Raw genomic sequence first — 12890 nt, 5'->3', positions numbered from 1 at the left:
GAGGTAGAGTGCATGGGCAGCCTGACTGGAGAACACCTGCTGCAGAGGGTGCCCTGGGCTCTGCCAAGGGCTTCCAACGCTCCCTTCACACAGAGGAGCCCTCCTTGCAGGAAAGGGGTAGAGGGGCTCCAGCCCACAAAACTGCCACCACAGTCTCAGTCTTCCCATCAGGAAAGTGGGCAGTTTACAGCCCTGAGGTGTTTTATGAATTTATTTAAGTAGAATTAATCCCTAACCTTTAAAAGTTGGAAGATTTCACATCAAAATTCAAATGTCTGGATGAAACAGAACTTTGACTAGCTCTGGACCCCACTTCCCACAACGGCAAGAGTCAGAATGAGAGCAGGGGTTGTTCCTAAAGGGGACAAGTGATGCCCTATCTGATGCCACGGGTCCCACCACTCTGTTCCACCCCACACCAGGTTGTCTTCATTGCTTTGAGTCACCTAGGAAACACATATGCTAGAATCTGGTCATTGACATTGTAAAGCCCTTTGTGCTCTTTGTCAAGGGGTCCAGGATAGCAGCAAGGTCACCGGGATGGGGTGGGCAAGTTTCAGGTCTTATGTACAGAGATATTAATATGTCTGGGTGAGTGTGTGGGGTGAAAATAGCATAAGACGTCGGGCATTGGTGGTGCACACCTTTAATCCCAGCACTCGGGAGGCAGAGGCAGGCAGATCTCTGTGAGTTCGAGGCCAGCCTGGTCTCCAGAACGAGTGCCAAGTCAGCCTCCAAAGCTACACAGAGAGACCCTGTCTCGGAAAAAAAGAAAGAAAGAAAGAAAGAAAGAAAGAAAGAAAGAAAGAAAGAAAGAGAAAAGAAAATAGCATAAGACTTGGGAGCCTCCAGCCCCTGTCATTTAAAAATTATTATTTATTATTTTTGAGACAGGGTCTTTCTCTATAACCCTGGCAGTCTTGATCTCACTATGTAGACCAGGCTGGTCTTGAACTTCAAGAAATCCTCCTGCCTCTGTCTCCTGAGTGGTGGGATTAAAACCGTGTGTTGCCATGTCTAGCTTTTTTTAAAAAAAAAGTCCTTTAAGGATTTTATTTTTACTTATTTATATGGTCCCCTGAAAGAGGAGTAAGTGTTCCTAAATCCTAAGCTCTCTGACCCCCCTCCTTTAAAATTACTTATTTGCTGGGGGTGTGGGTATTCCACAACAAACATGTAGAAGTCAGAGGACCACTTGAGGGATTTGGTTCTCTCTTTCCACCATGTGGGTTCTGGAGATCAAACTGCCCATCAAGATTGACAGCAAATGCCTTTCCTGCTGAGCCATCCCTGAGTTCAGTTTACAGTTTTGTGTTGGAGCACAGCTATCCCTGGCCAAAAGTGACTCAGCGAGCTGCAGGTTGGACACATCTGCTGGGCAGTATGCAGGACAGCAGCTTCTGGAAGTAAATGGCTGAGCCAAGGGAAGAGAATGAGATTCAGAAGGATGAGCATTTAAAGCTGTTGCCTTAGGGGCAGGGGAAGTTTGGGACCCATAGAGTGCTTTGTACGGTATGGGAGCCACTTCCTAGCCTTGCTGTGTTGGGTAGGTGGCTTGACCTCTCTGAGTCCTGTTCTCATGGATGAAGTATAGATAATCCAAGTACCTCTTTCATGAGGTGGCTGGGAAGACTGAATAGGATTTGCCTGCTTGGAACCAAATAGGCACAATTGCTGACACTGTTTTCCGTGTGATTTTAGAGTTTGCGGCAGGTGAGAGGTGACTCAGGTGTTGGGGAGCATGTGTGAGCAGCGCCCTCTGCTGTATCCTCTGTGACACTGGGACTTGAACCACCACACTTTGATACCTTGTAAGACTGAAAAGAGAAGGGAACAGCAGATCATGACTGCGAGTGATGTGTAGGAACATTTGTGGAGTAATTTAAAGTGTAAAGGGGTTTCCGCCACCCCTTTTAATCATAACAGGTGTGATTGACAGGTGGCCACCAAGGTAGAATCTGGAAGGGCATGAATTGGAAGATGTGTGGCAAGTTACTGTTTTTGATTGAAGTCAGAACAAGCCATCCATTCATCCGTTCACTTAGTTGTTCCTTCCTCATTCATTCATTCCCTGGTTTAACTTGGGATTCAGGCTATTTATTGTGTACTAGGGCCAGTAGATCAAACTGAATGGCTCATTTCCTCAGGTAGCAAGATGTTCATCTTCTCTTTGGCTATCTTCACCTATCTGCATTTTCTGTAAGAATGCCAGTTGGATTGGATGAGGGCCAAACCTGCTCAAGTAGGCCATCGTAATTGAATTACACATGCATCAACCTTATTGCCAAATAAGGGCCTATTGGGAGGTCCTGGGATTTCAGCAGCCAGGGCTCAGGTTTGGGGACAGAGATTAACCACATTGGCTATGCAACCTGGAGTCAGGTTGTCTGGATTCAGATGCCAGCCTTCCCGGGTTGGCCTGTATCAGTCCCACGCTACAGAGGTCATGTATTCTGGACTGATGTCTTTGGGGGCTGTGATCGGAACCAACTGAACGGCCCCGGGTCTGACCCTGAATGGGGGAGTATGGATCAGGAAAGTCCTAGCTACCCAGCAGAGTTAAGGATGAGACAGAGACATCTTGTCATCTCAGGAGGGCTCTCAGTCCATACTGGAGACCACAGTTTATTTAAGCATGCTCTTAAATATCTTTCCAAAAGTGGGGGTACTGGTATAAGACATCTATTATCATGTATAGAGCTGATAAAAGATATTTCCTTTAATCCCCAAGATAGTCCAGAACACACTTACACAAGCCCTCAGACATTCCACAAGGGCACATTTCACTAGTCCCTCACTAGTCCCCAGGTACTTCCTACCAGCCCCCATGATGGGTGTGGGTCCACCCAGGGGCCTAGGTTTATTGTTACACAAACTAAAAGCAATTCTCCACTGTGGCCAAGCCATCCAGTGGTAACCAGCAGATATCTAAAAGATGATGGGAGATTCGAGCTCCTGGAATTGAGCTGAGGCCTGTATCCGAAATACCAATATTTGGGCTCCGACACCAGGCCTGGTTCGACCTTGCATTATGATCTTGGTAGAGCATAATCTTATCATAGTAGGCTCACTGGTGTGAAGCATGCCCACTGGCATCAGTTTGGAAGATGTACCAGGGCCTCTGGGTCTCCTGACCATTATTATCATTCCTATGTCAACTGGCTGAGCTCCTGGGGCACTGGCTGAACTCCTGAGGCACCGGGCATAGTTTTTCACTGGGGTGTGGACCACAGGGTAATACCAGCGGAGCTGCAGAATAGAATAGCGTCATACCCAACATTCAAAAGAAAGGGCAGGCCAAGAGCAAAGTGACCTGCCCCCCTCCCCACCACATGATCTGGTGGTGCAGGGCTGGGACAGCCTCAGTGGCTATGAGGTGTGGGGCTCAACCCTCTTCTGTTCCAGGGGGAGATTGGCCGAGAGATGTATATCATCCAGGCGGGGCAGGTGCAGGTCCTGGGTGGTCCAGATGGGAAGGCCGTTCTGGTGACACTCAAAGCCGGATCAGTGTTTGGAGAGATAAGGTCAGTGGTGGTGGGGGAAGGGGTCAAATGCACCCTGGGCAAGGGCTGGGGGCTAGGGTCAGGGGAAACTACAGTGAATACCAAACTGGTACAGTGAGTACCTGCATGTGTAGAATGGGTGCCGCTGAGGTGTATCATGGAGTGGGTGGGGAAATGCAGAGTTGAGAGATGTGAACAAAACCCAAGCCACTGGGTGGCATGCACTTACAGTCCCAGTTACTGGGGAGGCTGATAGTGAATCAGCCTGAAGGAAAAAAAGAGAATTCTATTTCAAAAACCTAAACAATGCCAAATGTGGTGGCACACACCTTTAATCCCAGCACTGAGGAGGCAGAGGCAGGAGGATCTCTGAGAGTTCAAGGCTAGCTGGTCTACATAGGGAATCCCAGGACAGCCAGGGCTACATAGTGAGATCCTGTCTCAAAGCAAAACAACATAAACAAAAACCTAAGACAATCTCTCGAAGCCACAGCCTCCAAATGCTCTCATTTCTTTTCCCTTCTACTCCAGCTTGCTGGCTGTGGGGGGCGGGAACCGGCGCACGGCCAATGTGGTGGCCCATGGGTTCACCAACCTCTTCATTCTGGACAAGAAGGACTTGAATGAAATTTTGGTACATTATCCTGAATCTCAGAAGCTACTCCGGAAGAAGGCCAGGTACAGAACCCCTTTCTTTTTTTCTTGTCAGGTTTTGATGCTTGGGAGGAGCAGGTTCTCTCATATTATGCAATACCACTGTGAACATCAGAGAATTTGCTGCAGAAACCATACTGTACTCTCATCTCTAATCCATGCTGAGATTGTCTGGAAGCTCTCTTCTCCTTCCTGCAACAAGTCAAAGGCCCTGTTCTGCATTAATGTGCTGAATCTCCTGTCTCCTCTGACCTGGGACAGTTCCTTATGGTGTCTATCTCTAATGGCTTTGACCTCTTTGCAGCCAATGGACAGGCTAGGCTTTAGAATGCTCCTTCGATTAGGTGTGTCTGGTGCTTTCTGGTGATGTTTTTTTTTTGGCTCTGCATCTGGTGCAGAAATCATCAGGGTGAATATGCCCCCCAAGGCAGCATATGGGGGCAAAAGTCTGGTTCTTCCCAGGCGATGAGTTCACCTTAATCACATGGACCTGGCTTCTGGACTACAATGTTACTATTTCTTTGTACTTGACAAGCGATTGGTGGGGACCTCTTTGGAACTACATAGATGTCCTTCTTCCCCCAGATTGCCACTTGGTGGACACTGATCTGCCCATGGCTCTTTGTTCTTCTCTCCTCAGTGGTCTCTCTGAGCCATCACTGTCCAGCTTCCTCCTGCCTCCCACTCCTTGGCTCACACTCTGCTATGGAAGAGCCTCCCCTCCTGGTGTTTATTACATCAGCAGGCATTGCTTTGTTTTATAAACACCTATTACAGTTATTCTGAGGCTTCAGTTGCTCTTGTGTGGCCAGTGAGAACTCATCAAGCTGATTTTTGTCACCCTTTGATGTCCCATTATAATTCAACATTCCCTTGTGTGTATGGGGGACAAACAGGTGCAGCAAGACAGCCTGGCCAACCTTGGGCTCCAACACCAACTGCCCCCTCCCTGAAATGGCAATTTCTTCAAGGAACTAAATTCCTTCTAGTGGAAAATGTTTGAAGGAATTTTGGGGGCCACGAGGCTTGGGGAAGGAGCCCAGGGCTTTATCCATGCTAAACATGTGTGCTTTGCCACTGAGATATCTAGCTGCAGCTTACCAACGGTTTTTAGAAACCAAGATCTAGTGTGTGTCTCGTGCCATTAATGTCAGAGGCAGAGGCAGGAGGATTGCTGCAAGTTCAAGACCAATCAGGTCTGTGCTTCAAGTTCCATGCCAGCAACAGCTATGTTGTGAAACCCTTTCTCAAAGTAATGAAGTAAAAATAAAATAGAAAGAAGATCTGAACCTGAAGGGTACTCATTGCTATGGGTTACTACTAGGCTTCCTGGTGAATGGAGCCAAGGGACCCCCATGCCTGTGTACATCAGTATAAATATTTTCACATATGTATGCACATACATGTCTACATAGATTTTTCTATAGATAGTGATGAATTGGGAGATCTATAACACAATTCAGATCATCCCTTCAGTTCATTCTAGTCTCTCTATGCTTCTAACCCCCTTCCTGACACTAAGACTTTTGACTGCCTTTATCTGTGTTTTATCTATTCGTTTGTTCAGTCCCATGATATAATGTTTCATCATGCTTAACCCATCCACTGTGCAAAAACAAGCCTTCCACATAGAGTTCAGTGTCCGACAAAGTTATTTTTGCTTTTGGCTCAAGTATTTATGGTAAAAGTATTGTGTTTGAAGTTATTTGGGTCAAGGGCTGGAGAGTGGCTCAGCAACAAAGGCCTTGGAATGCAGAGAGACTCACCATCTCTCCAGTGCTGGAATTATAGGCATGTGCCACCATGCCTAGCTAGCCTTGAACTTTTGAACTTCCTGCCTCAGCTTCCTGAGTGCCACGATCACAGGCATGTGCTGCTGTGACTGGCAGAACTATTGTTTTGAGAACATAAAATACTGACAGGACTCCTAAAGTACAAAGCTGTATGCTCAGGAAATAAATGGTTAAATATGTTAGGTTTGTTTGGGGATATTCTTTCTTTCTTTCTTTCTTTCTTTCTTTCTTTCTTTCTTTCTTTCTTTCTTCCTTCCTTCCTTCCTTCCTTCCTTCCTTCCTTCCTTCCTTCCTTTCTTTCTTTCTTTCTTTCTTTCTTTCTTTCTTTCTTTCTTTCTTTCTTTCATACCCAGGGCCTTGTACATACTGGACAGGTGCTCTACCACTGAGCTTAAACTCCAGATATTATATTTGATTTGCTATTGGGGCAGAATCTTGCTGGATTGGCCAGACTGTTATTCCTGTTGTTTTGTAGTCCAAGTGAGTGCTGCCTTCTTCATCTGCCTGCCTGTAGCAGGGCTCACGGGCTCGTGCTGTCTGGTCTGGCTAACCTCATAGGTTCTCACTTTTTCCTCTGTGTTTTTATTTTTTTAAAAACAGGCAGGCCCATGGCTGTTTTCTTATTTCTCTTTATGTGAAGGGTAGCATATTGTAGCGTCATCTTTCCCCCAGAGTGAGCACATGGGGCAGCGCCAACGTTTTGCAACTGTGACTAGCAATGCAGGTGTATGTGCTTGTGTTTCATATTGGGAAATGGGTTATTTTGCTTTTAGAAAAGCAGACGTTTGCTTTCTAGTCCTTTAGATGAGGTTTCAAGTTGAGTGACTAAGGAAGCACTCTATGCTATAGAAGCCCACAGGCACCCAGAGAGTGGGTTAGGGGGGTTAGAGATTCACAAGCAACCTCTTGGTAAAGGGTTTGCTGTTTCCTTTTCATCAGACAGGGACTGCTACAGGTGGGCGTGGTCAGAGTAGCAGTGTGGCCCAGATTCTAACAGCAGACTGGCATAGGGTGGTCGTAGACTTGGTTGCCTAAGTGTGCACTCTAGCTAGTGTCAAACATTGTGCCACTCTGTCCCTGAGAAGAGCAACTCAAAAGGAGGAAAAGCTTGTTTTGGCTCTTGGTTTCAGTCCATGTTTGCCTGACAAGAGTGCTTTGGACCTGCAGTGAGGAAGGACCTTGTGGTGGGATGGATGGATGGATAGATAGATAGATAGATAGATAGATAGATAGATAGATAGATAGATAGAGCCATAGATTGATAGAGACAGAAGACAGACAGAGGCATAGACAGGAACCCCAGTCTCAATGACATCTGTTTTTTTTTTTTTTTTTTTTTAAATGTGTGTTTGTCTCTAGTCCCTCTTCTTCTGCCTCATGCCCTTTCTGAGCCTAGAACACAGAGAATCCCATTCATGTGGACACAACTGTCTGTGGACACATCTGTCTGTCTGCACTGACTCAAAGCAGAGCAGCTGCCAGCAGCTGTCCCCTCCACTGCTCTTTGTTACTTCAGCACCAAACTGAGCCTTTCTGCTGCCTGTCATGCATGAATTATGGACTCACATGGCTCAGGTGACAGTGCCCAGGCTACTAGCGAGCCTGCTTCCAAGGCCTCTGATGGATGACCATGCTTGTGTCTCCTGGGGAAACCCAGGGAGAAATGCAAATCTCAGCTGATTAATATCACGGCACACAATTCAAGCCCATTGGCTCTGATTAGCTAAGCAGCCGGCAGCGGCCTCATTAAAACCAAAAGCAAAAACAAAAAAACAAAAAACAAACTAATTGCGCTGGAACCCTAATTTATGAATTTGCCAATTAGCAGTCTCACCCACTAGATTGCATGCAAAATGCATTTGTTCTTGAGTCAAGCTGTTTATCACATATTCATAGCTTGAAAAATTCATAGTAAAAGGCGCAGGCTCTGTTTGATGGAAAATTCTATCCTTATTCAAAGAAACAGGGTGCTAGGTCACACCTGATCTTGAGTCGGGTTCTGCTGTCATCACTCCTTGGAGGCCTGGAGCATGTCACTCCCTGCCCCTATTCCGAGCCTTTTCCAGATAAAGCAGAGATGGGGCCAGCATGACTTTTTTTATAATAACCCCTTTCGTGAGAACTAGTCAGGATCCCAGGAACTAGATAATTAAAGACTTCTCAACAGGCCCTGCCTCTAAGGTTCCGTGCTGCCTCCCTCCCACAATATCACCACGAGCCTATGAACCCTTGGAGATACCCTCAAACCACATCTGAACTATAGCTGTGTCCTTGAGTCTGTCCAGGGTGACCTCAAGCAAGTTAGTCAACCTCTCTGGGCCTCAGTGTTCTTATCTTTATGGCACAGAGAATAAGCCCCGTCTCATATAGCAGTTCTAATCATTCATCTATGCAGAAGCACTCAGCACTGTGCTTGACTGAGCACAAGCACCCTGAAATCATCAGCCAAAGGCAGCACCAACATTACTACCCCACCGCCACCCACCACCCCCACATAGGGACAACTCAGAGGGTTCTGTGCAGGTGCAAGCACAGATGGGGGTGTGGCTCTCTTTCAGGCGCATGCTGAGAAACAACAACAAACCCAAAGAGGAGAAGAGTGTGCTCATCCTGCCCCCACGTGCAGGCACCCCGAAGCTCTTCAACGCCGCCCTTGCTGCAGCAGGAAAGATGGGTGCCAGGGGAGGCAAGGGTGGCAAGCTCGCCCACCTGAGAGCCAGGCTCAAGGAACTGGCTGCCCTGGAGGCAGCAGCACGACAGCAGCAGCTGCTGGAACAGGTAACATGGTTGGGACCTGGCTCTTTGCCCTTGGCAGGTTTGTTTCCGGAAGAAGGTCGGGGACCTCCAAGAGCTCATCACACACCCAGTGTTGGGACTCTGTGTCTCCTTTACAGCAGTAGGCCTTGTTTGGTTCAAGTGAGACAAGCTGGGTCAAGCCAAATTGAGAAACCTCGCTCGTAGGTGTAGCTCACGTGGTTGAGAAGCTGATACAGAACTGCTACGAATTCTAGGCCAGCCTCGGCTACTAATTTTAAGGCAGCCTGAGCCTGAGAACCCAGGGACTTTTCTTTAAGAAAAAAGGCTCCCCCCAATTACTTATTGATGGCCAACAATACCACATGGAGGAAGCACAAGTTAGGGGCTGCAGTTGCCCACCAAGCTTGTGAACACAGGGCCACTTCATCCTAATTTTGCTGTCATCCCATTCTATTCTTCCCATAAGGGCTGCAATCTTTGGAACCTTCTAGAAAGATGGCCAGGCCATAGGTACTCTTGCTCACTCAGTTTTACCTATGTGCTCCAAGTTTTTCTCACTCACCCCAGAACCATCCATTACTAATAAGAAGTGTGGGTGTATAGCCGGGCGTTGGTGGCACACGCCTTTAATCCCAGCACTCAGGAGGCAGAAGCAGGGAGATCTCTGAGTTGAAGGCCAGCCTGGTCTACAGAGTGAGATCCAGGGCAGGGTAGCAGGGCCACACAAACCCTGTCTTGAAAAACCAGAAGAGGAGGAGGAGTGGGTGTCTGGATGGCTCAGCTTTGGAAGAGGCCAGTCGTCATGCTTATCAGCTCCCCAGATAAGCTGGGGGAATGGATCTGTACTTGAATGCAAAACTTAAGGCAGGCTTCCAGCCCATTACTAATCTAAAATGTCCCTAAAGACCTGGGCATGGTAGCCCACACCTGCAGTCTCAGCATCCAATCGATAGGCTCAGGAAGAAGGACCCTGAGTTCGAGGCCAACTTGTGCTCCACACCAAATTTAGGGTCAGCCTAGGCTACATATGGAGACACTGTCTCAAAATTAAATCCCCAAGACTTACACCCAAAACATGCTGGCCTCTCATCCTCAAATTTCAACCTGCCAGTACTATATTGTTTCTTCTACATTACCCTGATACTGCTCTGTTAGGCCACTAGCTTTCAATCTCCTTTGTGCCACTGCCCTCTGGAAGTCCCAGAAGGTGGGGGCAAATTGGCCTGTAAGATCCCTTTGAAGGAGACTACTTCACCTCACCTGTCACACTCTCTGGGTTTCAGGCCAAGAGCTCGCAGGAAGCTGGGGGAGAGGGCTCTGGAGCCCCGGACCAACCTGAGCCCCAAGAACCACCGGAACCCAAGAAGCCCCAGGAACCTTCAGAGTCCCAGGAGCCCCCGGAACCCCCTGCCCGGAGCTCTCCACCGCCGGCCCCGGGGAAGTCCGAGGAAGGTACTGAGGAGGCTGTGGCTGGGCCCTCGGAGCCCTCGGTGAGGATCCGTGTGAGCCCAGGCCCGGATCCAGAGGAGCAGACACTGTCTGTGGAGATGTTGAAGGAGAAGGAGGAGGAAGTGGACTGAGGCGCACGCAGGCCCCATGATTCCCATAATCCATGATTCCCCATCCCCGGGTCGGCGTGAGTGGTGGATCCGCCTACCTGGATAAGCTTCCTAGCCCAAGAACACCTCCTCACAGGCTTGTTGTGGAAACCCTCAAATTTCATCAAATGGTGGTGGTGTTCTTGAGCTCCAGCCCTCCTTGGAGCACCCTGCCCCCTCCCGCAGTTGCAATTTTCAAGAAGAAAACCACCTTGCACTTTTAAAAGTTTTTAGAAGGGTATAGAAGAGGGCTCCGACATCACTGAGAGCTCTACTAGAAAATTCGAGGGTTGGTGATATGGCAGGTCCCCACCAGCACCCACCCTTGGCTTAAGTGATAGGGAAGAGTCGGAGTGGAAGTGCACACCTGTAAATCCAGTACTGGGGAAGCTGAGGCAGGAGGAACCTTGGTTCAAGGTCAGCCAGTGCTGTATAGTGAGACTATGCCTCAAAACCAACTAATAGCAAAACAGCTTGGGAGTTCCCAAATTCCTGGAAACATCTCTAGATTCCAGAGCAGTAAACACAGTACTCTCTTTGGTGACAGAGTCAGTGAGTGGGCACTCCGTACACTGCAGTTAATGATGATTGGCACTGTTATCTTACCCCTTTAAAGTTTGCTTACTTTAGTAGGCAATGACATTAAAAGTTCTCCATGCTACTTCTGGCACCCCCACCCCCACCCCAACCACTCTCAAGCATCAAATAGCAAGTGTGGGAAAAAACCAAAAACTACTTAGAGAGTAGTTTTTGTCAGTACTTAGAGAGTATGCTTGTAGCGGGCATGGTGGAACACTAGAGGCTGAGGCAGGAGAATCACAAGTTTGAAGTCAGCTGGGGCTACATGACAATACCCTATCTCAAAAAGGGGAAGGAGGAAAATGCACTGGTTCATTGGTGATGTCAGCTTAGTCCCTTGTTCAGATGTGTGGTGACATTTTAGCTACTTCATCAGCGAGCATTTGGGTTGTTTCCAATTTCACACTGTTAAGAATAACGTCTCAGGGCATTGAGAGGACTCAGTGGATAACAGGCCCTTGACACACCACCATGCAAGCTTGATGACCCGAATCTCTGAAATTTATGTGAAGGTGAAAAGAATCATCTCTAAAAAGTTGTCTTCTGACCTCCACCCGTGCACTGTGGCACACACACACTCTCTCTCCCTCCCTCCCTCCCTCCCCTCCCTCCCTCCCTCCCTCCCTCCCTCCCTCCTTCCGTCCCTCCTTCCCTCCCTCCCTGCCTGCCTCCCTCCCTTCCTTCTTCTCCCTCCCCCCTCTTTCTCTTTCTCTCTCCCTCTCTCTCTCCCCCCCTCTCTCTATAGCTCACAATAATAAAATTGTTTGGTACAGAAAGGGGTTTGCCTTACTATAGATCACTTGCCTGGCCTACTTGAAGCCCTGAGTTTGATCCTCAATACCAAAAGAAAGAATCCTACACAGATCTAATCTCACTGGTACACATTATTTTTCAAAAGTGGGATGAGCTGGGAGTCTAGTCATATATTTTTAACCCTAGTGTCCTCATGTATATTCTCATACCTGCGCCCTAGAATCTAAAGCCCTGGGTATAGAGAATGTTTCCACCTGTGGCAGATACTTCAGATGTTCCTATAAGGTAAACATGGCACCCTTCAGTAGACCTCAGAATGTTTCCTGACCCCGCCTCTATGAGGTCCTGCTTCTTCCTGATGCTGCCACTGTGAGGTCCTGTTTCATAAGGAATCTGTTCTCTATGGATGCACCTACTAGATGCTAGTCTTTGAAAATGCACTGCTTATTATATACAGCGAGAAGTTCTTGGGATTCCTGGAAAGAGCATTAATTTTGAAATGAGATCTGCAGTGTCTTAATTTCACCGAGCCATCTCATTCAGGGTAACACTCTCACAGAACCCAGATATTAGGTAAACTGAGTTGGAGACAGGCATTAATCTCCAAATTAAATGACACAGCTCAGAGATCATGGTAAACCAGAGTTAGAACAGAACATGTATGTGTGACTATTGAATCTCTCCTCTTTTAATCTCCTCAGTGTGTCTTGCATTTTTGAATATAATGAATCAAACGCCATCTTTCTAAAAACTACACAAATATTTTAAATAGAATTAAAACCAAGAAGCTGTTTAAAGTTTCATTATCAAAATATGCTCAGCCACCAGAAATAGTCTAAGCTGTTGTCTCAGTAAACACGAATGCTTTATGTACACACCAGCTTTCATAGTACAGTGAATTTTAATTAAAGTGTTAAACAAATGTTCCTGGGTTGTGGATTCATTTTAAAAACTAGAAGTTGGCACCAGGTTTGATGGTGCCCACCTGTCATCCCAGCACTTAGGAGGTGGAATCAGGAGAGTCAGGAGTTCAAGGCCAGTCTCAGCTACTATTGAGACCAACTGGGTATATGATACCTTGTCTCAAACAAACTAATCCCAATCAAGCGGAAAAACTGCAAGTCTGGCTTGGCATATTCCCGTACACCTAGTACTTAAGAGACTGAGACAGGAAGACTGAGAGTCAAGGGCCAACCTGGTCTGCATAAGGAGACCCTGTCAGAGATAAACCTAAAGGGTGCCAGTGAGAGGAG

The 12890-nt window shown here is 47.4% G+C and overlaps 1 protein-coding gene across 1 annotated transcript in view; it reads left to right on the top strand.

Annotated features, from left to right (window-relative positions):
- Window positions 1-10287, top strand: part of Cngb1 (cyclic nucleotide gated channel subunit beta 1) — a 59726-nt gene extending 49439 nt beyond the window's left edge. The window contains exons 31-34 of the mRNA XM_027406088.2: window positions 3406-3524; window positions 4035-4181; window positions 8509-8728; window positions 9991-10287. Of these exons, the coding sequence (XP_027261889.1) occupies window positions 3406-3524; window positions 4035-4181; window positions 8509-8728; window positions 9991-10287 (783 nt within the window). The remainder of the gene's footprint in view (window positions 1-3405; window positions 3525-4034; window positions 4182-8508; window positions 8729-9990) is intronic.
- The last annotated feature ends 2603 nt before the right edge of the window (window positions 10288-12890 follow it).

The sequence above is a fragment of the Cricetulus griseus genome, chromosome 3, assembly GCF_003668045.3.
Source record: "Cricetulus griseus strain 17A/GY chromosome 3, alternate assembly CriGri-PICRH-1.0, whole genome shotgun sequence".
Classification (NCBI taxonomy): domain Eukaryota; kingdom Metazoa; phylum Chordata; class Mammalia; order Rodentia; family Cricetidae; genus Cricetulus; species Cricetulus griseus.
This window is presented reverse-complemented; position numbering and strand designations above follow the sequence as displayed.